This window comes from Helicoverpa zea, chromosome 2 (genome assembly GCF_022581195.2).
Source record: "Helicoverpa zea isolate HzStark_Cry1AcR chromosome 2, ilHelZeax1.1, whole genome shotgun sequence".
NCBI classification, from domain to species: domain Eukaryota; kingdom Metazoa; phylum Arthropoda; class Insecta; order Lepidoptera; family Noctuidae; genus Helicoverpa; species Helicoverpa zea.
The window spans coordinates 8,882,012-8,907,710 of record NC_061453.1 but is presented as its reverse complement, the minus strand read 5'-3'; the positions used below and the strand labels follow the sequence as shown (position 1 = coordinate 8,907,710).

The window sequence follows — 25,699 nt, the reverse complement described above, 5'->3', positions numbered from 1 at the left end:
GTATCGAGTTGCGAACGCTCCCAAAACCCGGAATCAACACTCGGGTCTGCTGTCATTTTATCACTTTCACTCCAACACAACTTTTATCCGGGTGCGGGAAGTAGTTCCTTGCGAATGCTCCCACTGCTCATTTCTTTAGCGAGCCGCGACTCATTTTATGCTATAGTATTGGTATTGAAATCTTCCCCGAGTAATGTGTGGCAGGTACAAAAATAATAAAATCACAATCTAAGCGTTTTGAGATTGTTTATTATGAACCGTATTAATACAACTAATCAAAGGAAATCTAATTATAATCTTAAATTTAGAGATTGAGGCGCAAAATACTTCCTCTGATATCACAATACCACCATCGCTCGGACCCGACGCCTCTCTATCCAAGCTTCCCAAAGTATTATAGCAGTATACCCATCATACTGTATTATCTTATATAATTTTTACTATATAACAAAGCTATATAAACAATTGAAATATTCTTGAATATTTTTATGCTCCATAGTGTTGTGTCTCTTCAGAGAGCAAAGAAATGCAGGTTAACTTAGGCCTTTATCAAAAATAAGTTGTGAAAAAGATAAATAAAACAATTTAGAAAATAAGTAAAAAAATGTTGATCTTTGATTTGAATCAACTTTCAAGTAATATTGGTATGTATATAGAATTGCGATTTCTATAGGTTTCTTTTAAATAACAGTTAAATACTTATGGTCTATGAGCTTAAAAGTTTAACAATTACTATGTACTTGTGCGGACCGTTCTTGGGCCTTTTTCTAACAAAAATTACTGCATATTGAATATTACTATTCAGTCAAATACACCCAGTCATATAGAATTAAATATTCGTCAATTAAAAAGATCTAATATAAATAAATATACACCAGTATGTCCGTACGAGAAGTTAATACAATTCAAGGTTTTAATAAAGTAAGCTCTAAGAAAGTACTCTTTATAGACACGGAATTTCTCTAAACTTTTACAAAGTGACAGAATACAGCGGCAGTCTTACATGACTGGGCTTAAACTTAAGGATATACATAACAAATAGTGGCGAGTGTCTAGACGAAGCCAAAGTTCTTGGTTTTGATGGCAAGCAGTAATTTATGCTTGAGCACATGTCGCGAGGAGTACAGCGGGATGTAGAGGCGCGATATGCACGTGTTGGCGGTGGGCAGGTGCGCGTCGTCTGCCGGCCGGATGGTCACCGACGGCATCGGCTGGAAGCCTTCCTCGGACGCGGGCAGCGCGGGGGACCCGGTCCAGAAGTACACCTGTAATATACAGCCATTTTCAATCTCTACATAGTTAATGTGTTATACTGCTGCAGTAAGTAAGTAAAATGGAAAATATTTTTCTTAGTTTTGTCTTTGACTTACCAAATCCTGACGCTCCAAATGCGTCATCTTATCTACGATTGCCCAGAGCCAGCGCTTGAAACGCGCGAGTCGCTCGGAGGGTTCCCCGCTCTCATCGTTAAAACTGGTGTAAGACACCAAAGCAGCCACGTTAATGTCTCCTACACCATTTAGCAACAGCCTCAAGTCTTCCGCAGTCAAGCCTTCTAACGCAGATTCGGGAAGCACGTCGAGTACACCAACGCGCATTGCCTGAAAATTAAATAATCAAAATGTTCTTGTCTGAAAACTATATTTTGTGTAACAAAGTGTTGATTGAGATCTAACGGTTGTTTTTTTAATTAAAAATTTAAATCTATCAAAAGTTTTCATAAAAATTGACACAAAGTAAATTAATAATAGTCATATATATAGTATATTTTGTAGAGTACCTCAAGGGCCTTCTCTTGTGAGAGCAGCATCCGATGCTGAGCGTACTTGCGCACGTAGTCATACACGTTGAGCGCTGTCACTTCGATGTCGCGTCCGCCAGGCACCAGCTCCACACAACCACCACCTTCTTCTTCACACATTTCCAAACTGTAGAAAGTCAACAAGGTTTGTTTTGGGTCCATAGAGCAAAGTATTTGTAAAATACCATTCATTATATATTTGTGTGGCTACCACAACACAGTAACAGAATGCTTTCCTTACCTAAAGTTGAGATCTAAAGCAGCAAAAAGGGAATGCGAGTCTCCTGTCTCAGCATCTACAACTAACTGCCGAAGACTCTCGTAGACTACAGGATCGAAGAATGCGAGGTCGTGGAACCTCACCGGTCGAGCCAAAATATATTTGAGGACGTGTCTATTTAGGAACATTGGACAAAGTTCATTTTGAAGGAGGCATAATCCGATTATCCTGGAAATAAATAAATAAACGTTATTCACACAATCTTCCAACATAAAATGTCAGGTTAAACACTGTATGAGTTGACGAGAGGCTCACCTGCCAACATTTCTAAAAGCGTTAATACGTTCGGGTGTGGCGCGTCCCTGGCGCGGTGAGTAGTAGCCGCGCTTGCCGGGCGAGTAGAACAGCGGCGCCGCGTCGTCGGCCGGCGCGGGAGCACTGCCCGACGTGCCCGCCGCGCCCGCGCCCGCGCCGCCCGCGCCGCCGCCGCCGCGCTCCGACAGGGAGAACACGTCTAAATCTGTCACACAAATCAGTTTTACGATGTAATATCGGGGCGAATAGAGTCCTCAACTAAAGGTTGTGGGCAAAATCCATCCGAGGTGGGAGTTTTTAAGGATTAATACATAGAAATAAGTCTGATAACTAAATTAGCATGGCCAAGTGCTTGTTTACATTTATTTATTTACACACCAACAGCATTACAAACAATAAAATATAATAAAAGACATAAGCTATTAGCCAGTGTTCACTACGGAAGATCCCCCACTGGATAGTACACAGTAAAGTTTATTTAGTGTTAATTTTGTACATTGATAAAACCATCTATCTAAGAGGATACAAATACAATGACATCAACTCTGCATGAACGTACCTAGTATCGCTTCGGAAGGATGCATGACTATGAGATCCATGGCTTCGCGCACTTTCTGACGCAACGCGTCTTCGCTAGCAAGCAGCACCAGCAACTGTGCCGGCGTCAATTCTAACAACATGCCGGTAATCTTGCCCGCAAACGTCGGGTGTAATGAATGAACCTGATAAAGAAAAAATGGCGTTAGAACTTTTTAAGTTTTTTTTTTCTTACAAAGACATTTTTGTCTTCTTCATTATGACTATTCTTACCCTGGGATAGAGTCGTTCACCAAGTTGTGCCTGGTGCAGCGTGAGATGTTCGTTATGTCCACCGGGTCTGTCACCGCTGTAACCAGCGCCTTCCGTACCGGGAGCAGCCTGTAAGCGAAGAATGTACAAGTGGTTATTATAAAAGTAAATATTTAGTAGCCGAAAAACTTATAAGAAGACACTATACTGGAAACTGAACCCATTACAATCTTTAATTGTTGGGAAGCTACACTATCCCCAAGTGACATAGGCTACATTATGTTTTTTCCTTTGAAATCGCGGGGAATAGCTAGTGGTATAATATGGTACTGACCTGTGGCGAATAGGGCCTCGCGTCGACGCTGAGTACTCTGCGCGGCTCGCGCGAGGCGGGCGGGCGGGGCGCGGGCCTGCCGGGAGTGCGCCGCGCCGCGTCTTTAGACCGTGCGCGACCCGCTCCACTCCTGAAACAATACAGCACGCCATTGTATTTTAAATTATATGTTCTTAAAGAGGAATAACTTTTTATTTCTTAGGCTCCGAAACTACCGAACTAATTAAAAAATATATTTCTTTATTGGAGCTATATTACACCTGAGTAACATGAGCTATATTTTATCCGGGTACGAGCAGTAGTTTCTACGGATCGCAACTGACATCGCGGGACAACAGCTCTATCTCTATCAATAACAATGAGTCTAAGGCAAGTATTTCACAACTATTTTATCGGACATGCATTTGTGTAAGAATACTAAAGCAACGTTCAATGCAATTATTGTAATTACCGGGCTCCGCTGTTACTGCTGGCTCCGCCGGCGTTGGTGTTGGCAGAGCCTGACGTGCCGTTGGTACTGCTACTCGTTGTTCCGCTGCCGGTCGCGGGCTCCAAAGGTGGGAGCTTCTCGTTTGCTAATAACGCCTGTACAAAAAAGCAATTTTACTATACAGAATTCAAACAGCGTTACTACTTACTATAATAAATTAGTTCTGCTTTAGAATAAAATTGAATTTTCTTTGTAATTTTGTCTTTGGCAGTCGTTACGGATCAGAAGTCGGAAAGTCTGGCAACCAGTCTTATCAAGGGGCATTGGATTGTATGGGTAACTGGGTTGAAGAGGTCAGAAAGGCTGTCGCTCCATGTAAAAACATCTGTACTCAGCTGCATATGGTTAAACCACACGTTAAACTGGAAGCCGAGCTGGCTTATGCAACATATGGTTAAGAAAAGGCTCAGCAGAGTGTAATCGGGCTTTAAACCTTGTTAGTAATGTTGTATGTAGTTACCTCAGCGACACTGGTGTAGAAGGAGCGGGCGACGCCGCTGCCCTCGCCGGGCTCGTCGCGGAAGGTCACCTTGACGCGGTTGACGGCCAGCGGTGGCTGTGCACTGTGTGCTCGCCTATTCTGCCCAGCGAAGGCACTGTTCAACTCCGCGAATGTTTGTTGCAGCAACTTGGCACGGTCACGTTCCATCTACGACATCATAATTATAGTTTAAACACCCATTTCAAGTAGTAAGATCGTATAAAACTGCAGTATGTAAATTGTATCAGTAAAAAATACAGTGGTTCCCAAAATTTCCACCAAAAACTTACCTTATGTAACGTCAAATCCCTCTGTTGTGAATTCCTGAGCTTCTCCATGTCTCTGCGGAACTTCACCTCTTTGAGAGGGAAGCCACCGAGCTCGGCAACCACGGAGCCAGGCTCCAGGCCCACGTCTTCAGTGAATACACGTCCGAACAGGTCTAGGGATAGGCGCCATCTACCCAGTAGGAGATCGTGGGACACTGATGCGCCTAATGATGGACACGCGCGGCTAAAACATATGTTAATTTAATTAGTGTGTTTCTGTAACGCATCGTAATATATTTTAGTATAAAACGAAAATATCCTTTTGGACTTTATCATTTCAAATAAGAGGATAACTTACGGTTGAGCTGGCGCAGTCAGAGTAGGCAAGAGTGGTGGCGGAGGCAAGCCGGTGGTCTCCACCGTCACGTGAGCCGAAATCTCCTGGGATTCTAGTGGATCTGCTGCACTTAACAGCTCGCCCTGGGGTTACCAAATATATAATGAAAATTTAAACTGTGGCTTTACATTTTATTATATACTTCTGAGTATCAGAGTCCTCAGAAAAATGTTTGGAAGAAAATCCGGAATTTTGCATTTTTTTACCAAATAGATTATTCAGTAATTTGATTCAGAAAGTTATATCCAATTCAAGAATAGGGTAAAATTTTGATAAGAAAAAGTCCCCCAAATAAGTGGAGTGACTTACAGCACGTACAATAACAGTCTTGCCGGGGCTTCGGGACGACGAGGCGCGGGCTTCTGCTACCACTGTGTTGGAGCCGCTTGGTCCTATAACAAGTTAACGCATTCAGTTACTCGAAATCACGACAAGTTTCAGACAAATAAACGAATAAATAAGTATTTCGAACATACCTGGCGATGGAGACGCGGAGATGTTCTGCTGATGAGGCGCTTCAATGATAGAACAAGCTGTGTCTACTAGTGTGTGGAACTCGGACGGCTGCGCCATGGAGTCATGCATGGAACTGTTTCCAGTCGTCAGGTTGACTGAATGTGGATGTCTGAAACACAAGCAACGTATAAAACATGGACTTGTTGAACATTTTGTGTGATCACACAGAAATGCAACGTACCTGTGGTGCTTCTTTCTTGGAATCTGTCGGGCTTCGTTAGAATCAGAATCAGATAAGTATTCACCATCAGTGTCAATGTCCATTTTAGTGGATGCGTCTTTCGCACAAGATAGATCCTAGAAATAAATAATACATTAGGTCACCCCCACGCTAGTTTTTAGGGAAAATAATATAGAAGTTTACATTGCAGATGATTAAACTGCCTTATATTGTTGTGACATACCTGTGGCTCGTCTCTTGTCAGCGTGTGGGTGTGTGTTGGAGGCGCGGACGCAGGCCGGGCCGGCGGCGACCAGCCGCGGTCAGTCCCGCGTGTCGACAGGCCCAGGCGCCGAGGAACCACTGACAAACAAATCACACAATGCATTTGCCGCCAGACCAAAATGGGAATACTTCAAGTGCTTTTGTATTATTATGTTTTTGCTGCTATTGTGTCAAGTTATTACAGTGATATTATAATTTACTGTGATTTTGCAGTTACGAGACCTTTTCTCAAAAATATTGCAAGTTGATGCAGTTGTGATATTTTTTTTTTTTAATATAAAGCACTATTTACTTAATCTAGTAAATACATAAAAAGTGAATATTTACGTGCAATGTTACCTTCTAGCGGGTTGTTCACACCGGGCGGGGCGTCACCGGAGGCGGGCACGGTAACGGGCTGACGAGGCATTCCGAACAATTCCTCACGACGAGCGTTCGGTTGAAGGAGTTGCGGCTGATCAGCTAGCGGTAGTGCGTCTTGCATAGTCACTGTTTTATACAAAAATTAAGTAGCACAATATCGATTATGGCCCATTTCGTCTCCGACAAAAATACAAGTTTTCCAAATACCTACCAAATCACTGCAACCGCCAAGAACTTTGACTCATACCGTAACAATTAAATAAACAACGTAAAACGATACCATAATTTAAAGATAAAAAACATTTATAATGTTTTGTTAGACACTACGAAATTCCACAAGGTAAATCAGTTACAATACACAAAATTAAGTCTTATTTCGCCATAAAACTGACGTAAACGATCAGCGACGCTATTAAAAAATGACGCAAGTGTATGAGAGTACTAACTGTTGAAGGGGTCGGGCGGAGGACAGCCGAGGCACAGGGTGGAGTCGGAGCGCTGGAAGAAGGCATGCGCTCGGCCGCGCGCCCCCTCACCCTCGCTGTCCGACTCGGCGGCAGTTCCGCCGCCCACTACCATCTCCTCGTCGCCTTCTTCGTTCTCATTCTCGTCCTATATGAGCAAAATCATGATTATATATATGTATACAAATGTAATTATTTTGCACATATAAATTAATTGTAGCAACACAGATACTACATACAAAGACGCTAGCACATTCGCAAATGTGTATGAAAATGTAATACATTCGCATGGTGCATTGAATTTAGTAACTTTTTGAAAGAACTACTGACCAGATAAAAGGTAGCCTATTTACGTGTTGTTATTATTGTGTATAGACTACAAGCTTCCGCCCGCGGTTTCACGCGCTTCCCGAGGGATCTACTTCCCGCAAATGTATCAAAAGTAGCCTATATGATATTCTGATATATGAGCTACGTTACTGTAGTTTTTGCGTGGAAGAGTAACAAAAATACATACTTCCTCACAAACTTTCGCATTTATAATATTAGTAAGATTAACTGTCAAGTCTCATCAAAATCTTTCTATCAGTTTTTCTGTGAATGACAAATAGTGGTATATAGTTGAAAGTGCATCAGTTACCGGTGTCCAGAGATGGTGGTGGTGGTGCGGCTGCGGCTGCGCGGCGCGCATGTAGTAGACGAGCGCGTCCAGCACGTAGGCCACGTGCTTGAGCGCCGCCACGTCCAGCACGGGCAGCTGCTCCGCGTGCTCGGCGCTGTGCGCGCGCAGCAGCGACAGGCAGTACGCCAGGAACTCGCGCCGCGCGCTGCCTGCCTCTACACCTATATTACCAAATAATTTTTATTATTTTTAAATCGCAACAAGAGCTGGCTGTATCGTGGATGGATAATTATGTTTTCGAAGGCAAGATAAATTGAAGTGGGTCCCGGCCGTCATTTGAACATCTTTGGCGATCGTTATGGGTATTCCGAAGCCAGAATGTTTTTACAACCAGTCTTATCGCGTTGAGGAGGTCAGATAAGCAATCGCTCCATGTAAAACACTTATACTCTCAGCTGCATCCGGTTAAAAGCTATGGTTTTTTTAAACCACAAATTAATACATACAATTTGAGACACAAAAAATCTATTTAATTATCTTTGCTAAATAAATTAATAAAAGGTGTGCGTCTTACCTTGTTCGCGATCTCGCGCTCTGGGTCCTTCAGAAAAGCCTATGATGCGAGTAGCTGGTGACGTCAATGATGTAGTGCGGCGTGTAGCCGGCGCTGCAGACCGACCGCTGTCGCCCGTCGAAGTGCTAGCATTATTAGAAGTCAGTGACGCACCGAATCTGTTCAGAAATTTAGGAATATGAAATATACAACCCAAGCAGTTATGCGCCATCTATAAAATTAAAAATATATTCTATATTACCTTAGTTGCGCTTCAGTGGCGTCCATTACAGTGACTAGCCAGTCCCACGTGGGTTTGAGTTGTCGTTCGAGGTAGCACTGCAGGCGCAGCGCCTCGCGATATGCCAGCGGCACCATTCGCGGTAATGGCAGTGTTACACGCTCGTACTCCCAAAGCAAGTCCGCTATCTGACGGATCACGATGCCTGTCAACGAAACAGCGTACTTTAAATACAGGGTTTCAGGGTCATACTTTGAAGAAAATAATGTATAAGAATTAAAAAAGCAGCCCAAAATTTAATCAACTTCTCTAAAAGATGGAGGTTAAGCAGAAGGATTACTTTTTTTATCCTGCAGAAAATTCTTAAATAATAATTCACAATATCATACCAAAAGCTCTGGCGAGGCAAGAAGCAGTAGTGGAGGTAGAATGAGGGTCGTGGGCGCCAGCCGCGGCCGCAGCCGAGCGGCGCAGCGACGCGGGGTCGATGAACACCAGCGACGAGCTGCCAGTCAGCCGGACGCCGCCCGTGCTACCGCTCGTGCCGCGAGCTGTCTCGCGAGATCTGCTTCACGTACAGTACAACGGTTGTGTAAAAATGTGTGTGTTTTACCGTGTTACAATTTAAAAAGTAAATAGCTTGATGAACTTTATTTGCTATACAAATCCGAATTCATGTTTTGAAATAAATAACTTCACTCAAACCCTGAAAGAGTTAGTTCACCATAAAGATAAAAAGTTATGTTACAGCAGTGTTAAAAAATGTATTCAGTAATATTTCCGTAACAAAACATCCAAACATGCTAACTACAATGTTTATTTGCTCTTGTGGGATTAGTTCACAATATAGACACATACCGTATGGCCCACTGCATGGAATGCGGTGCTAGGTTGGGCCGCGCGGGCGGTGCGGCGCGTCTCTCGAGCGTCTCGCCGTCGTGTAGCGGCGGCTCGGCTTCTCCGTCCTGTTCGTCAGTCTCGCCTGCCTCGGAGTCTTCGTCCTCGGGCTGTGTGGAGTCGCCGCTCTCGTCATCGGGGTATAGTAGCAGCGACGCAATGCCTATCACGAATAGTAAGATTTTTCATATTAATTACATCAAATCATCTCATTATTATATTCTAATAAAACTATACATAAAGCCGAGAGTAAGCTCTTATTAGTAAACTATATATAGTTTAAAACAGAGAATAGTCAAATTACCTGCGTCGGAACCTTGCGTGGCCCCGGTCTGGACGCTGCGTTGAGCAGACTCGCCGTTATCCTGATCATCAGAGTCGCTCTCAGTTTCCACTTCAGCTAGCAAGTCCAACTCGCTCTCACTCTCGCCACCTTCAGCGCGTTCTGTGCCGTTCTCCACAACTACGTGTTGTTCTTGACCTCTGTTAAAATGTACGAAAGTATAGTCTTGTTTCTAAATAACAAATCTTAGGCTGGAAAAGCTCATATAAGAGACGCCACATGAAAATCTTCGTATAGACATAATAATGAAACATGTAACATTGGTTTCATCTCCCAAGTTAATACTAAAATGAAGTGTTACCGGTCGGCCATGGCATCATCATGATGTTGGTTATCCTGCGGCTGCGCGGCGTGCTGTCCGTGGTTGGGCGCGGGTGCTCCGGGCTCGTCAGTCTCGGAAGCGTCGTCGTCAGCGCCAAGCGCTTCGCCCGCGACGTCGTCGGCGTACTCGGTGGCCACCGGCGTGGACGAGCGGTCCGGCACCAGCGTGGAGCTGCCCATCGAAGTGCCGCCCGCCGCCGCGCCACGACCGCCGCCCGCCGTCGACTCTCTACATACGAAAACAACGTCACTTGTTTTTCCAAAAAGTTCTTTCCAAACAACATTTTATACATAACGCAGTCAAAATACATGCAAGACACACCACAGATATTTGACAATAAAATAGACCACACTACCTTATTTGCTTACGCATCGAATCTGGTGCTCAACGTAAAGTATTTACAAAACGATACATACCTGCGCGCATGTGCAAGCCTCGAATGTCCAGTAGAAAGAGGTTCGACGCCGAACAAGTCTTCGCTGCCGTTTACGAGGTCCACATAGGTGGTCGCTAGCGGGAACGGAGCTGTGGGACGCACGACACCTAGTCGTACCGGGGCAAGCAGTGCGTCGGCCGCTTCTACTAGCTCTTCCACAGCGAGCGCGACTAGCGCGGCGAATACGCGACGACATCGGACCAGAGATGATGTTATCGATAGAGGTCTGCAAAAAAATCACAACCTTTAATAAATTGTTCCTTTGTAAGCCATTAATTTGGCAAATATATACAATTCTATTTACCCTTTCTTCTTAGCCGCTCCCGGAGCCATCTCTACACTGAATATGACGAATATCCTGGCGACGGAACGGACGAAACGTCGAGCCACTTCACGAGCACGTTCAGCGCGACCAGGAATAGTATCATTTTGTTGCTCACGAATCAAAGTATGTAGGAGGGTGTCCAGCATCTGTGACAATAAGAAACCATATTTTTATTGACAATTTAAAACACAAGGATATTGGTTTGTCAAAACTACACCTACAATATTGTGTACAAACCTCATTAGTGCACTTAACAATGAGCGCATGCGTGAACTTGTCTAACAGCGTGGTGCCGGACTGTGAGGGCGAAGGGCTACTGGGACGACTCTCGGATTCTCCCGCAGCTCCACTAGCGCCACACATTACGGCCGCTTCAACAGCCGGCCAATCACCTATAAATACAATTAGTTTAGTATCCATATTATTTCCAACAATAGCTAATGACCGACGTTCCTATCAAGATAATCACCCAATAAATGCAGTAACGCCCTTCTGGCGAACTTGGGCGGTTCCAGGTCATGGTCTGGAGCATCTACTTCAGCGTCAGAGCCAGGCTGCTTGCGAGGGCCGCGACCGCGCCCTCCACCGGCGCGGAACTGGCGCTGTTCCACTGCTTGACGTCCTACTGTCTGGACTAGGAACAGGAGGATCGATTCACCCCTGTAGATAATAAAAATATTGTTAGAGGGAAAAAGCAATTCATAACTTTAAAAAGTAAAGTTGGCGTCAAATAGTGTTTCCCCTTTGAAGTCGGCCATTTAAAGTCACTTGTAGCCAACTTCAGAGCTATACAGTTATTTAACAAGAACTTTATCAAAGTTTCTGCAAACCTTGAGTTGAAATGTGTAGCAAGTGACGTGTCTCTAGCGAGCCTCGCGAGTAGGTCACAACGTGCGGTCCAGTTGCCGCCGACGAGTGCCTTGCACCGACACTTCTCCCAGCAATCGCAATACGCCGTCGGAGACGTTCGCTTTAGCTTGCAGTCATGGCCTTTGTGGCATACCTGTATGACAAACAAATGTGTGTAATATAAATTAAAATATTGAAGCTACTGGTAAACCTAAAATCCTTCTTTGATTTCAAATATGTACACCTACCTTAGCACATTCAGTGCAACAGCAAAGGGATCCTGTCAGACCGCACGTTTTGCACTCGAATATATCCTGCAAAGAAATAGCACATCAGAAACAGGACAGGTAGGACAGGTATGGTATACTCATTTAATAATTTTAAAATTAAATACAAACCTGATTAATATGCTCCTGTCCAGTCCAAGTGAAGCTGCAGGTGTCATTGCAGCAGAGTACCAGCAGTGGCGAATGGTCCGGGCTGGCGTTGGGCGGGAAGATGGCGGCCGAGCGTTGTGCTTCGTCCGCTTCGGGGCAGGCACGAATGGCATCCAGTATTACAAGGGCCGCACGGTACGCGCGTTCTGCTACCGCTGCCATCAGGGGCGTCTGGCCCATTCCATCCCTGATAGTGTTAGTCATATTAGTGATTGCTGACTTGGTATACGATTTATAATTTATAAGCATTTTATTCCGCGACCATCAAAGGCGATCTTATGACCCGTTGTACTAAGTGAGCGAACATAACGCGATCGACAGCTCACACGAAGGTATCAAGTACACCACGTGATTAAGTGACGAGTGGGTAGCGAGTCATATCGGGCCCCTACATAAGCTACGTGAAGTTGACTTACTTGGCAGTGAGGAGCTGCATGAGGAAGGGCTGCAGCAGCGAGCTCTCGCAGAGGGCCCGCAAGGCCGCCAGCGCGTTGCCGCGCCGCTCCGCCGGGTCCGCGCTCACCGCGCCGCCGCCACTGTTACCACCGCCAGACATTTTACTGTAAATGTTTCAACACATCATCACATCCGTAACATTCCTCTTGAGAACTCGTCTAGTAGTCTTGGCTAGGTAATCCGGCGTAACACTGCACTTCCCATTCACAATGGAGAGTACTATTCAAACAGGGTGGTTAATCATAAATGTACACCCTTATTTCGGTCACTAAATTGATATTACATGCAAAGGAGACCCTTGTTGTCAATCAATAAATTAAAACAACAAAATATTTAAATAATTCGAAGTAATAGAGTAACATAAAGGCGGATACTAGACCAGAAACTGACTCAAACTCTTTTGGAAAAAAGTGATGATGATAAGAAACAAATACAGAAAAACACATAAAGGAAAGACATTCACTGTTCATTAGGGTTTAGACAAATTAAATAGATATCACATTTCTGAAAGAAATTCACAGTGCGTTAAGTTATCCAGTGCAGAATAGAGGCACTGTCCAGTTTCAGTGAACATGCTAATTTTACCCGTTGTTGGTGAGTCCCATCAAGCTGTCTTCGTCTCCAGACGCCTCGAAGGTCTCTGGCGGCCAGGAGATGGCGGGCACCGACTCCTCAGCGCCAGCGCCTCCCGAGCTCGTTCCACCCGCTAAATTGGGCATCGAAGCGTTTTCCACTAAATAAATAGTTAAGTTAGAATTACACCTACACTAAATTCAACATAGTTTTTTTCTTTTCCTCTTTAGTGTTACGTACCTATGTCAGGTTCCTTGTTAGATGTAGGGGCGCACATATGTACGCACGCGTGTAGAATATTCCTGTTGCCATCGCAGCGCTCTTGTAATATGGACAAGATCTGTTGTTCTGTAAACAATAAATATATATGAAGTAAACCCCTACTAATGTAATTTGGCATAAATAGTACTTACAACTTGTAGTTAACTTACTGTTGGAGTCAGATTCGAGTTGGTGCAACAATTGGCGTACGCCGTCGAGGTCGCAGCGCAGTACGCGCGGCATCATGAGCTGCGGCTCCGGCACTAAGATAATCAGCGCAACCTGGACACGAAACATTTTTACATTAGAGGCGCAATACATAGATTTGTCGGATACATTTAGTATAGTTCGGCCGTTCAGAGAATGCGTTCCTGACACATCGCGATTGAACTGACGACGTAACTTTGTAATGGCGTTGCAGTTACGATAAAAATTTTTTGCTGATTGTTTACCGTTTTAACAATTGATGAAATAAATTTAAAACAACATTATTATATCAATAATCAATGAATGTTATAATTTTGGTCCAAACTGAGTGTCAAATAACTTGGTAAACAATATTTTTCTAAATCTATACTGCGCAATTACAAGGTTATGTCAGCGCTTTATATTTGTAGTGCTGTGCTAAAAATAACAGGCAAGTATCGTAATCAGTTCTTTTACAGTTATACTTATATTATAAAATAAAAGATTTGTTTTTCTTTTTTAAAATTTGAAAATAATGGACTATAAGATAACTTTTATGAATTTAATACAGCTAATTTCAGCTAATTATTAAAAGCTTATATTAGTATCTTAAGGTAACAAACTGCGTAAGTTAAAACTTCAATACCAATCTGTGTTTAATAATCTTAGCAAATTCGGATTTGTCTCACATAGCTTAATCTCATAGACACCAATAAGTAAGTAGTATAATATGTGCGCAGTCCTGTTTACTATATTATGTCTATGGTTTTTATTTGATTATCCGGCTTATGTTTAATGGACTTGTAGCGACATGAAACGCATACAACCTTTTCGACTCGCAACCTTCAATAGTCATGAAGAAAAATACAATGAAGTTCAAATGTCAAATTCAAAATTTTAAATTTTCAAAATCAGATTTTCGTTGTCGCAGGCGTACACATATAAATAGGGCGCCGCCCGTATAAATAAATTAGTCGACATAAATTCTTCGTGCGTAACTCATCTCCTTAAGACTGTTTCTGCTTTTCAAACTGACATCGGCGCTAAATAGGACTTCGATTGTGTTTTTTATTGCGTTCTTTTTACTTTTGGTGCATAATAATGCCTAAACGTGGACAAACATTGAAAAGTGGAGCCCGTGAGTTAATCATCAAGCTGCAAGATTACTTTGAGCGGGAGCGGCAAAATTGCGGACCCCTGATACCTGTCGAACAAGTACAAGAACGCGTCTCTCAGGCGCTTGGAGTTAGCAAACGAACGATAACAAATATTAATAAAGAAAAGTTCGGCTCGACTGGCATGGAAGATAATATTTTACGTACTCCGAAGAAGAAACGTAGAACTAAACCCGTGACAGATATTGACACCTTTGACGCCGATGCAATCAGAAATCATATATATGGTTACTATTCCAGAAATGAATATCTCAACAGGAAGAAGCTTTTGGCATCCTTAAGAGAAGCTGGACTGTTTAGGGGGGGTAAAACTGCTTTAACCAAAATCTTAAAAGATATAGGTTTTTCGTATAAAAAAACAGACAAAAGAAAAATTTTATTAGAACGATACGACGTAATTTTAAAAAGGATAAGTTTTTTGAGGGAAGCAAAAAAAATTGATAACTGGGATAATGTCGTGTTCATTGACGAGACATGGCTAAACGCCAATCACACGGTTTCCCGTTCCTGGACGGATGATACACAAGCGTCAACGTCAAAAGTACCAATGGGTAAGGGGGCCCGTCTGATAATATGCCACGCAGGTTCTGCAAAATACGGCTTTGTGGAGAACGCGTTACTGGCATTTCAATCAAAAACCACAAATGACTACCACGAGGAAATGAATGCCACTACATTTAAAGAGTGGTTCCAGAACGTGCTTTTGCCCAGCCTAGCAGAGCCTTCTGTAATATTCATGGATAATGCCTCCTATCACTCGGTTCAAATACAGAAACCCCCTACCCAAGCTAATAAAAAAGAAGAAATGGTGGCTTGGTTACAAGCAAAAGGCATTGACGCAAATATGCAGATGCTAAAAGCAGAGCTAATTAAATTAGTTAAAGAAAATAAAGCGGCAAATGTGCGATACGAAATCGATGAACTGGCTCTGGAGTACGGTCATCGCGTTCTAAGAATTCCACCGTATCATTGCCAATATAACGCGATCGAGCTAATCTGGGCTCAAATAAAAGGTTACGCCGCCCGCCACAATACTTCCCCGCCATTCAGCACGAAAAAGATGATGACCCTATTAAAAGAAGCCTGCGGGGAAGTCACAAGAGATGATTGGGCAAGGGTTGTTGAGAAGACTAAAAACCTGATTTTGGAACATTTTGACCGAGATATCAGGATTGATTCTGTTATTGATAATAATATAATTAGGCTTATGTTTAACTGATCACCAGATATAGTAACAAACAGCAGACAAAAATAGTAAATGATCACCAAAATGAAACTCGCATTTTAATGTAAAACTATCACCAAAGTTTTAACACTTTGCTATTCTATTTAAGTGAAATTACTCCAAAATAAATCATGCGTAAGCCAAAAATAGTAAATGATCACCAAAATTAAACCACCATTTTAAAGTAAGATTATAACCAAAGTTTTTAAATTCTGCTATCCTATTTAAGCAAAATGAGTCCAAAAAAATCATTGTTATCCCAAAAGTAGTAAATGATCACCAAAAGTAGTAAATGATCATCAAAAAGTTTTTACATCTTGCTATCCTGTTTAAGTAAACTGACTCCAAAAAAATAAGTTCGGCCTGATAAAATAAATGTAATAACATTATGGGGACCCTTTTCCTGCACTAGCGTGGAAAATTGTCTATTGCATGCCTCTAAACAGTGCGATAAGAGTGTATTGAGAAACACATTCTTCTTCTTCTTTCTCCTGCCCTGTTCCCAATTTTACTTGGCGTCGGCGCAATATGTCATTTTCTTCCATTTTCCCCTGTCACTCGTCATACTGACACTCACGCATGCATTGCAAGCCGGACACATAACTTAATATGGCATCATAATAATTTATTTGGTAATAAGCCTACATTTTATGGCAATCACAGTGACTTATTTAGGCAAAAATAATACATTAATTTGGTCGTCAAGAGTTGGTGATCATTTACTAAATTTGGTGGTCGAATACAATTTAAAGTGAAGTCGTGACTAAAATAGCTGGTACTATTACATTTTTAGACTTTATTTTTCTGGTGTTCAGTAGATATTTCTGGTTGCAAAACTTAGGGTATCAAAGCATTTTATGGTGGTCATTATATTTGTTCCCATATAATTATACATGTAGGGGAAGATGATGATGAAGACACCACCTCCTCAAGCGAATCGGAGTCTGATTAATATTCTGTACGCACATTCAATTCAATGTACTTACTTTATTGCATAGAAATTGTAACTTTGTAACAAAGAATAAATAAAACAATTTTATTATATGAATATTACCTTTTTTTGGTTTCCACTTAAATAACTAAAATAAAAATTTAAATGATTCCGCCAATTTAAAACGAAAATAATCTTAAAATAATTTGGCGGTTCATTTTGGAGGAACGGTAACGAACTCAGTGTTATGTTGTGCCCATCACTAGTCGTGACTAACTGACAGGTGTCAGGAACGCATTCTCTGAACGGCCGAACTATAATAGTCGTGGGTTCGGATGGAGAACAAAATAACGAGCGGAGGTGTCATTATAAACTCCTAAGAAATGGCATATGGGAGCTCTGAAGTGGACAGCATACACTGCATACTTCACATATCTCTGCTTTAGTGGAGTCCCGGCCTTATGGCATCTTCTCATTTCTTTTTGTTTTTATTGGAAATAATCAAATGACTCCTCCCGCTGTGGTTTAGCAGCGGTGACGGAGTGTCAGACTTTTACTGACTAAAAAACATCATGTTCCCTTCCTTTCCCATGTAGGCCTTATGGCATTTATGTACTAGGCCTTATTGCATATCCGCTCATGATTCCTTGGTTGCGTGGTGACGTACCTGCGACTTGAGCGCGGTGTGGTGCGGGTGCGCGGCGGCGGCGGCGGCGGCGTGCGGGTGCAGCGGCAGCGCGTGCGCGGCCAGCGCGCGGGCGGGCGGCAGGTTGAGCGGCGGCGGCTCGCGCACCATGCCCACGCAGTCGCGCGACACCGGGTACAGCGCGCCGTTGCCGTCCACCATCATCACTACTGGCTCGCTGCCCTGTACGCATGAATTTTACGGTCAATATATTGAAACTAAAAATTTGTCATTTTATACCCTCAACCTTCAAATGAGGCAAGAAACTGCATTATGTCAAGAAATACCACAGCATTTTCGGCAAGAAACTCGGTTCAAAACAACCTTCAATAATGAAACGTGTAGTAGGTGCTCAAATTTTAAGTTGTTTTTACACCAAACTTGCCGCTAGAAAAACATGCTCAGAGAATACCTAGAGATGCTGTCATAATTAATAAAAACGAATGTAATAGTACTTACCTCAGCAGCGGTGGCGAGTTGTATGGCCTGCCCGTTGGAGTAGCCGAGCAGCGCGCTGTTGTCGGTGGGGAAGGCGCTGTCGGTGAGCGCGCGCGTGGTGCCCACGGCGTACACGGCGTACGCCAGCGCGCCGCCCGCCCGCCGCACCACCGCGTGCACGCCGCGACTGTCCACCTACGTACACGAAAAAAAACATCATTTTATATATCCATGATAAATACATAGTATAAAACAAAGTCGCTTTTTCTGTCCCTGTTCCCTTGCATACTTAAATATTCAATATTCAAAACTATGCAACCGATTTTCATGCGGTTTAAATAAATAGAATGATTAAAGAGTAAGGTGTATAAGTATAATAACATACATGAAATAGTGGGGAAATACTGTTATCCCGTGCGAATCCGGGGCGGGTCGCCAGTCCATGATAAATAATAAAGATAATAGGCCACGTAAATAACACTATGAATTTCACATTCAGTGTAATTGTTAACAAAAACACTCACAGCAATAGTGATAACTTGAACATCAGGTGGCAGGGCGATCTTCCTGGGTGAGCGCTGCAGACAGTCAGGTCCGCGAGGCCCGGCGGCTCCACCCACTCCCCACTTGACAGCTACCAAGTCATCTTTGCGAACAAGACGGCAGTCTTGCAGCAGCGTGGAGAGATCGTCAGGGGTCGATGGCACAACCTCCTTGCCGTCCTTGCCGATGGTAGGGAACCTCACAGCGGCGTAAGCTCCGTCCACTTTGAGCACTCGCCCTAATGGCACACTCTTTACGTCTTCCAGGAATACGACCTCCTTTAGCGGCCATTCCTCCTCGTCACGTTTGGAACCGTCATTAGAAGAGCCTTCCTCGCCGCGTACGGTTACGCGCTTAGCTCGTTCTGAAAACAATAATAATATTTACTAACATTCTAATTTCGTGACAAATAAAAACATTAATCATCTATTGTTTGATAAGATAATTTTGTTGACTGATAGTAATAAGTGCTAGATCCTAATCTTACTGTGTGAAGTGCTGGTGTCACTGCAAGTGGAAGACGCTGGGCTGGGCGGCGGCGGCATGTCGAGCCTATCAGCCATGTCCTTGTTGCTATCCTTGGCGCCATCCTTGCTGTTGCTGCTTGAAGACGAAGCTTTCACAGACGATACTGTTAGAGGCGACTGATTCTGAATAAAACAAAAAAAATAGGTTAGTTATGTATTTCGTTTGGAGATACATTCATATTATGTATTTAGAAAATGTAAAATTGAACTTACCTGTAAATCCCTCTTGTCTTTATCAGAGACGGAACGGTCAGGTTGAGGCGGCGGTAACAACTTGAACCGACACATGTCAGATAGGTTCCAAGCAGCATTCTGCAGAACCCCCACTTTTGGCACTCCGGTCGACATATTGAATCCTGATTGGAAACACACATTTTAAATAGCCAATCACAGATAAACATTATTGTTCGATTTATCACTAATTTATTGAATCGAAGCCCAAAATCTGCAGTAGATGAAGTATTACCAAAAATTCTTTAACAAATGTATGGGTATGCAAACCGTATCTGCACTTACCGACGGCGCCGGGTTGGTACATGGGCGCATTCTTCATTGTAACGCTTTGTCCGGCCTGCAAGTCTTGCGGCGCTGTAGACGAGTGTCCGCGCTGCTGCTTGCGAGAGCGCGCACGATGTTTCTCCCAAAGACGAGCACGCTGCCCCAATGGAAGGACTCCCCTATGAAATTAATTTAAAAAATAATGAATTTAAAATATTTTGTTTTTTGGTGAAAAGGCTACATAGCTAGATTTCAATGTGAAGACAAACTTACCACCAATACAGGGCTCCAGAGTCCAATCTCGCGACGGTATACAAAGAACATACGTGGAGAGAGATTGCCTTATCAGATCCAAACTCCATAAACGTCTGAAGAGGATGTTCGAGACGTGAAGCCCCAGGAGCGTGAGCTACACATAAAAAACAACAGTAATATGTTAATTGTATTATATTTTGTGTTTGGTGGCTCTTTTTGACCAAGATGAGCGTGTATGAATAATAATTATAATAAATTAATACTTTACCGATAGATTCGTCAAGGAAAGTGGCAATCCTGCCAGTGTCAGTAAGGACTGAGATGCGGATGCCGGCTGCGCTGATGTTAATTACTCGCTCGCCGGGAGCCATGCCCAACCAGGTGGAGCGAGGGTGATAGGCACTCACCGATCCTGATGCCTGTTATAATACACACATACAAATTTGTATTATTAAATCACAAAAAAGACTGGCTGCTTATATGTTTGAAAGAAGCAAATATGAGTAATGCTTCTCTAGGCAATAAATAATAAGCACTTACATCATTGCGTTGGTAAGGATGAGCATCAGCCCAGCGCCACTGGTGCAGTTGACCCTGAGTCGAGATCGCGATAAGCTCACTGTACGTGGCCGCGATATGGGTGAAACGTATGTTACTGTCCCAGTACTCCAACTCTTCAGACACCCAAAGTGGTGACGCCGCAATCGAAGAATCCTTTTTCTTGCTCTCAGCTATATCATTTTACAAAATGTACAGGATAAGATAGGAAAACATTACATTTGTTATCGCTTTGAACTTAAATTCCAAAAAAAGAGATTTCTTATACCTATTGCATCATGATAAAATCATTGCGACAAATCGCTTACAAATAAATTGAGGGTGTTTGTGATGGTTTAATAGCTAAGTCATCAAAAAATGAAAAAATTGCATATTTTAAGATAAGATTATAATTTCAGGGTCTATGAATATGAAAACAATATAATAACAATTAATAAAAACATGTAATATTTACCTCCATCATTATTACCTCCGTCCTTGTCCCAAGAGGTATCGCGCAGAGCCGATTCGAGCCACCGACGTGGCCCAAAGTACTGACGTTCGCGCCACCGACTGAACTCTGAGGGGCGCTCCTGAGTGGAGCTGCTGCTCTCGCGACTGGCGCCTCCGCGACCGCCGCTGCTGCCGCCGCCGCCACCACTGCGACTATTATACGACTATATTTTAACACTGTCTTTACATTTGGCATTTTTCACAGACACAAAGAAAGGTCCAGGTCCATTTATACTAATGCAAAATACCAGACTTGTGAAAGTTGTTCTCTCAGATCATTGTTTTCAGTTGTCAAGCTTCTTACGTTCACAAATATATTATGTACCTCTGATTGTGTATTGTGGTCTGTACAATTTTACAATGATAATACATAATTATAACCTTTCTTTGTAACTGCAATCCTACTTCTACTCTACTACGCCATACACAGACAAATACAATAATACATTAGGGAATGTGTTCAGTGCAAGGATCAAATAATAACATGCACTGTTCTAGAGTATGTATTCTATGTTCAGAACTAATAAACACCCAATCATAACATAAACGGAAACTGCGTAAGCTTGACAGCGTGCCAGAGATTGGGTCGAGGGCTATATCAACTACAGGCAGGATCGTGTGTAGAGGCAGAGGAGCGTAGCTTGACAGGTATACCTTCTGATAGCCGCGTACCCGAAGATGTCCTCAGAAAACATGGTGTCCGCGTCGATGATGACGGAGTGATCCTGCTGCGCGGCGTGGAAGCCGCCGTCCAACAGCGAGATAAGGTCCTCGGGCACGTAGCCATCGCCTCCCTCACCGCCTTCCGGTTCCTCGCCCTCCTCGTCGTCGCGCGACAGCAAGTTGTTCACCGCCAAATTCACGTCCAAGTTTGTTCGCTGCGATATTTCATCAAAACATATTCAAACTCTTTTAATAATGCATTGTAGTAACATACCCAATAGAAATGTATAAGTTACATATGAAGACCCGTCACCTGAATCACGACAGCATCACAAATCTTACCTGTAACTCCCTAATAATGAGACTCCTGCTCTTTCCTTGTAGGACTACTTGAGCCTGTGTGACAAGATCTTCCGGGACAAATGGCGCGGGAACAGAAACGACTCGTCCTGAACCTGATGCTCCAATTATTACACCCGTTGCACGGCTTGTAGATCCTGTCCAAATCAAATGTTTTAAACTTCGAATGAATAAACCAACCATGTATCATTTCTGTTCTTAGTTGTCTGATTAAATAATTTAATATTATTTATGCAAGTATAACTAGACTTATACAGAAAAAATGTAGGAAGTGAAGGTACTGTGTTCAACTACAAACCTTGCGAACTCGGAGTAGCTCGAATAGAGTTCCTCATAATACGGGCCCTAGTGCGTGGTTGCTGACGCGAGCCACAACCCCCGCCACTGCCCCCTTGCTTGCCTCCACTCGTGCCTCCGCCGCCACTGCCACCTCCACCATTACCCCCATTCTTACTGGCGTCAGTTTTACTCAAGTCCAATCTATCTGGAATTATGGAGAAGGCGGCACGGCAGATAGTACCATCTTCCAGCAGACAAGCGATATGTGCTGGACCGGCGGCCACTGCACGTACTCCTCGCAGTGAACTGAGAGCCGACGATCCTGCACCTGTCCCATATCTATTCCAACGGTCAGCAACTTCCTTTAGCCTAAAGCAAACAAAAAAAAAATATTCACAAAAAAATCATATGTAACTCGGTATTTCTCGATGAACAGTAGGTGTAAACAACATGTAAGATCTTTTAATGGTCAACAAACGCCTTTTTGCCACCCTTTCTTTCATAAAACCTTTAAATGCACAAAAGGGGTGGAAATACATAAGTTCTAGGCTTCAGAAAGCATTTTAAACTATAAGTTTTACCTACCCACTCAGAGAAATTTAATGGTTACTTAAGCCATTCCTTAGTGAAGGATTTGTATGACATTCCGTCACTAAGGAGTGACTTAAGTAATCATTAAATGTCTCTGAGTGGGGAGGTTAGTTGTTATTTTAACACCTTTGTCAGAATTAAACCTGACAACCAGTTTTAAACAAAGGAGTATTTGATTGGACCCAAGTAAATGGGTGGAAGAAGTAAGTCTGGAACTCACTCCATGTAAGACTGGAAGCTTCCCAACATAGTTGGGGAAAAATCTGGGCTAATATTGATAACCATGTCATAAAAAAATATAGCCCCTAAGTTAGGCTTCCAGATATGCATAATGTTGCTTAAAAATAGACAAGACTAACTGAAATAAGTTTTCATTCTTGGGACTTTGACAAAATGTCTTTCCCATTATGATGTTGTCCAAACATGTGCACATAAGACAGATGTCATAAAAATGCAATGAGACTAAACAAAGTCCATACAAATGCTTGAGCAGCAACCACTAATGATGAAGGTCTACTTGTTTTCACCATAATCAAATTATGATAGACTATAGGAAAAAAAAAATACCCTAGGCCTGTAACTGTATTTGTGGGCAGGTACCACCTCCACCCGTCTACCTGGGTGCAGGTGAGTATAATACGGTTGTTTCCTAGTATTCAGTCAATTAAAAATTTGTATATGCACCGAATGTTTACAAAACTAGAAATACGATAAGCTATATTATATTAATAATAACTGACCACATAAATTTTAAATAATTTATGAAATTTAAATTTATCCTCTATTACGTCATGCCCTTGAAAACGGCGAATCGAGTCCAATGTCGTCACTTTACATTGACAATGACAAGTATTTGACAGTGACAGTTTATGACAGGTATGAACTGAGAATTGATGTGATGTTTTCTTTAGTTTTTATTTGTATTTGAGGGAAAGAAAGTTAAAAAAGAATTATGGAGAAAGGATTTATGAAAGATGATAGTTTTATTGTGGCTCAATTCTTTGCTAATAACCAAGATGACACAAATATAACCTCAATAACAAACACAAACTTTACGTTCCTTTGCACAGTTTTATTTTACCGCGTACACAACTCAAAACATTACAGGTATTTTCTTTTGTGCCCAATGTTTAAAAATAATGTAAATGTTTAAAATGTTTGTTTTTGTATCTATATTATAAGAATACATTATTAGAATTTAAAAATCAATGACTTCTTTCTGATTAGTTTCTTCTCTTTAGATGTGCAAAGTGTAAAGGAACACATAGTATACTCTGACGTCACAGTCACGTGATCGAGCGTTTTCTGGGCAATGTTTTAAGAAAAATAGAAAAAAATCGAATACATAAAAAGTAAAGAGATTTAAGACGCAAAATCATAGGAGGGGTGATCTTTAAATTATTTGGAAGCTATTTAAATAGATTTTCGAAAATTGGAAACAACCCTATTGTGTTAGATTGAGTAACTGCCTACTGCCACTCAACCTCCTCAATGCTATATATCTTGACAAGACTAGTTGCCTAATGGTCTGGATACTTGGCTTCTTGCAATTACTGCCAAAAACATTAAAATGACAGCCAGATCACCAAATTAAACTGCCTTCAGAAACACTGAGGATATCATCATGACTCATCCACATCGCATACACATGATATCAGCGGGAGTCATCCCAAAAAGGCTAGCTACATTGCCATTCTATTGATTGGCTTCAATTTTCTATTAATTTTTTAAAGATTTTATATGATCTTAAAATTGGGCAAAATTTAATAGAATCTCAAATACAAATTTCTAACAAATAGATAACTAGTAAACAAGAGTAGGTAGTAATTGATTTTTGAGTGATCATCTTCAGTACTATTCAGTATGTGACAAGTGACAATATTGCAAATTACTTTTGCAGAATGAAGACACCTGCTTAGATGTATATTATTTTCGTTGATCATTAATTTTACTTTACCCCTTAGGGTACATACCATTTTATCATATGTATAAAATAGAAGAAAAATCATCTAATCTACATTTTTATAAGTGAGTAGCAAATAACCTATGAGTTTTTGATACAAAAAAACAGGGTGATTATTGTTAGATCTTATCATTTTTTTGTGCCAAAGTTACATGCATAATAAAATCTATAGATTATTATTAGTTTATAGTTAGTTTAGTTCAGTAATATTTTCCTTTTTAATACGGGAATACAAGGATTTACTATTGATCTCGCATGATTGTATTGGATTAGTAGGAAGGTATTGAACAATTATTATGTCACAGTTCGAGAATTAACAACTCTCCAGAATCGGCATTGTCAATGCGAAAAGCGAGTTTGCAAATACGGCATCGTCGTTTAACCAAACAGGATTACGCCATCCGATCGAAATGTACATTATATGGCGTGAATGTAAAGCAACTCTAAACTAAATTATACAAAGAAATGTCATGCAATGGAAATTCTCCCATGAACGTAAAATGATACGGGAAACGTGGCCCTAGATGCTATATCATTATTATGTGACTCAATACAATCTTATGATCATGGAATGTCGGATTTCACAACATGAACGTAATGGAGTCAAGTAAAACGATAAAATATGTTTACCTGTCTATCAATTGATCCTCAGTGCCAGGCAAAGGATGAACCACAAAATGCATTGAAGACATTTTCCAAGGTCTTATCCTGTGTTTTAACAAAGATTTCAAAGAGCACACTTAAACATTTGTTAATAATCCACCACTATTCTGCAAGAACAAAAGAACACCATCTAAAATCCTCTTCCAACCACCATATTTCTCGTGGTTTCTTTCGTGTTCGTTTCTCGTTCTCAAATACATGTGAGTCGGTACATGACGAAAAAAGAAAGAAAATATCAACATGGCTTCTTCGCCCAGAATGTTGGTACCCCTGATTTAAGCAACTATTTTAGAGAAGCCACAATTTCGTACTATTTGAATAAACCTGACTATTGTAATAAACTAAAACTAATTTAATAACAGGAATTAAATTAACTTACCTCTGTTTGCATTAGTACTAATACTCTTATGGTACTTTTGTTTGAAGTTCAGAAAAGTTGGCCAAAAGGTTGAAGTATATTCGTGGATT

The 25,699-nt window shown here is 41.9% G+C and overlaps 1 protein-coding gene across 13 annotated transcripts; it reads right to left on the bottom strand.

Annotated features, from left to right (window-relative positions):
• Positions 1–229: 229 nt before the first annotated feature.
• On the bottom strand, positions 230–25,489 carry LOC124642783 (E3 ubiquitin-protein ligase UBR5). 13 transcript variants are annotated; one of them, XM_047181435.1, is made up of 50 exons: positions 25,199–25,489; positions 22,034–22,383; positions 21,718–21,872; positions 21,367–21,590; positions 20,675–20,865; positions 20,203–20,393; positions 19,931–20,081; positions 19,681–19,816; positions 19,426–19,586; positions 19,123–19,265; positions 18,870–19,032; positions 18,364–18,746; positions 17,861–18,034; positions 17,384–17,584; positions 13,370–13,481; positions 13,179–13,286; positions 12,951–13,098; positions 12,326–12,469; positions 11,871–12,096; positions 11,721–11,786; positions 11,454–11,626; positions 11,093–11,283; positions 10,861–11,015; positions 10,603–10,769; positions 10,279–10,524; positions 9,842–10,090; positions 9,502–9,680; positions 9,159–9,360; positions 8,690–8,868; positions 8,322–8,505; positions 8,081–8,238; positions 7,525–7,727; positions 6,867–7,032; positions 6,385–6,546; positions 6,017–6,135; positions 5,794–5,909; positions 5,573–5,721; positions 5,406–5,488; positions 5,058–5,179; positions 4,721–4,943; positions 4,410–4,598; positions 3,911–4,044; positions 3,460–3,589; positions 3,147–3,254; positions 2,896–3,058; positions 2,337–2,541; positions 2,043–2,249; positions 1,781–1,928; positions 1,371–1,601; positions 230–1,265 (listed from the first exon to the last, which is right to left on the bottom strand). In XM_047181435.1, the coding sequence occupies exons 1-50, from the start codon at positions 25,258–25,260 to the stop codon at positions 1,053–1,055; spliced, it is 8,643 nt and encodes a 2,880-aa protein (XP_047037391.1). In that variant the 5' UTR covers positions 25,261–25,489; the 3' UTR covers positions 230–1,052. The 13 variants fall into 13 exon arrangements, with proteins under 13 accessions (XP_047037391.1, XP_047037406.1, XP_047037414.1 ...); XM_047181450.1 differs by having other exon boundaries at positions 5,415–5,488; XM_047181458.1 differs by having other exon boundaries at positions 6,397–6,546.
• Between the last annotated feature and the right edge of the window lie 210 nt (positions 25,490–25,699).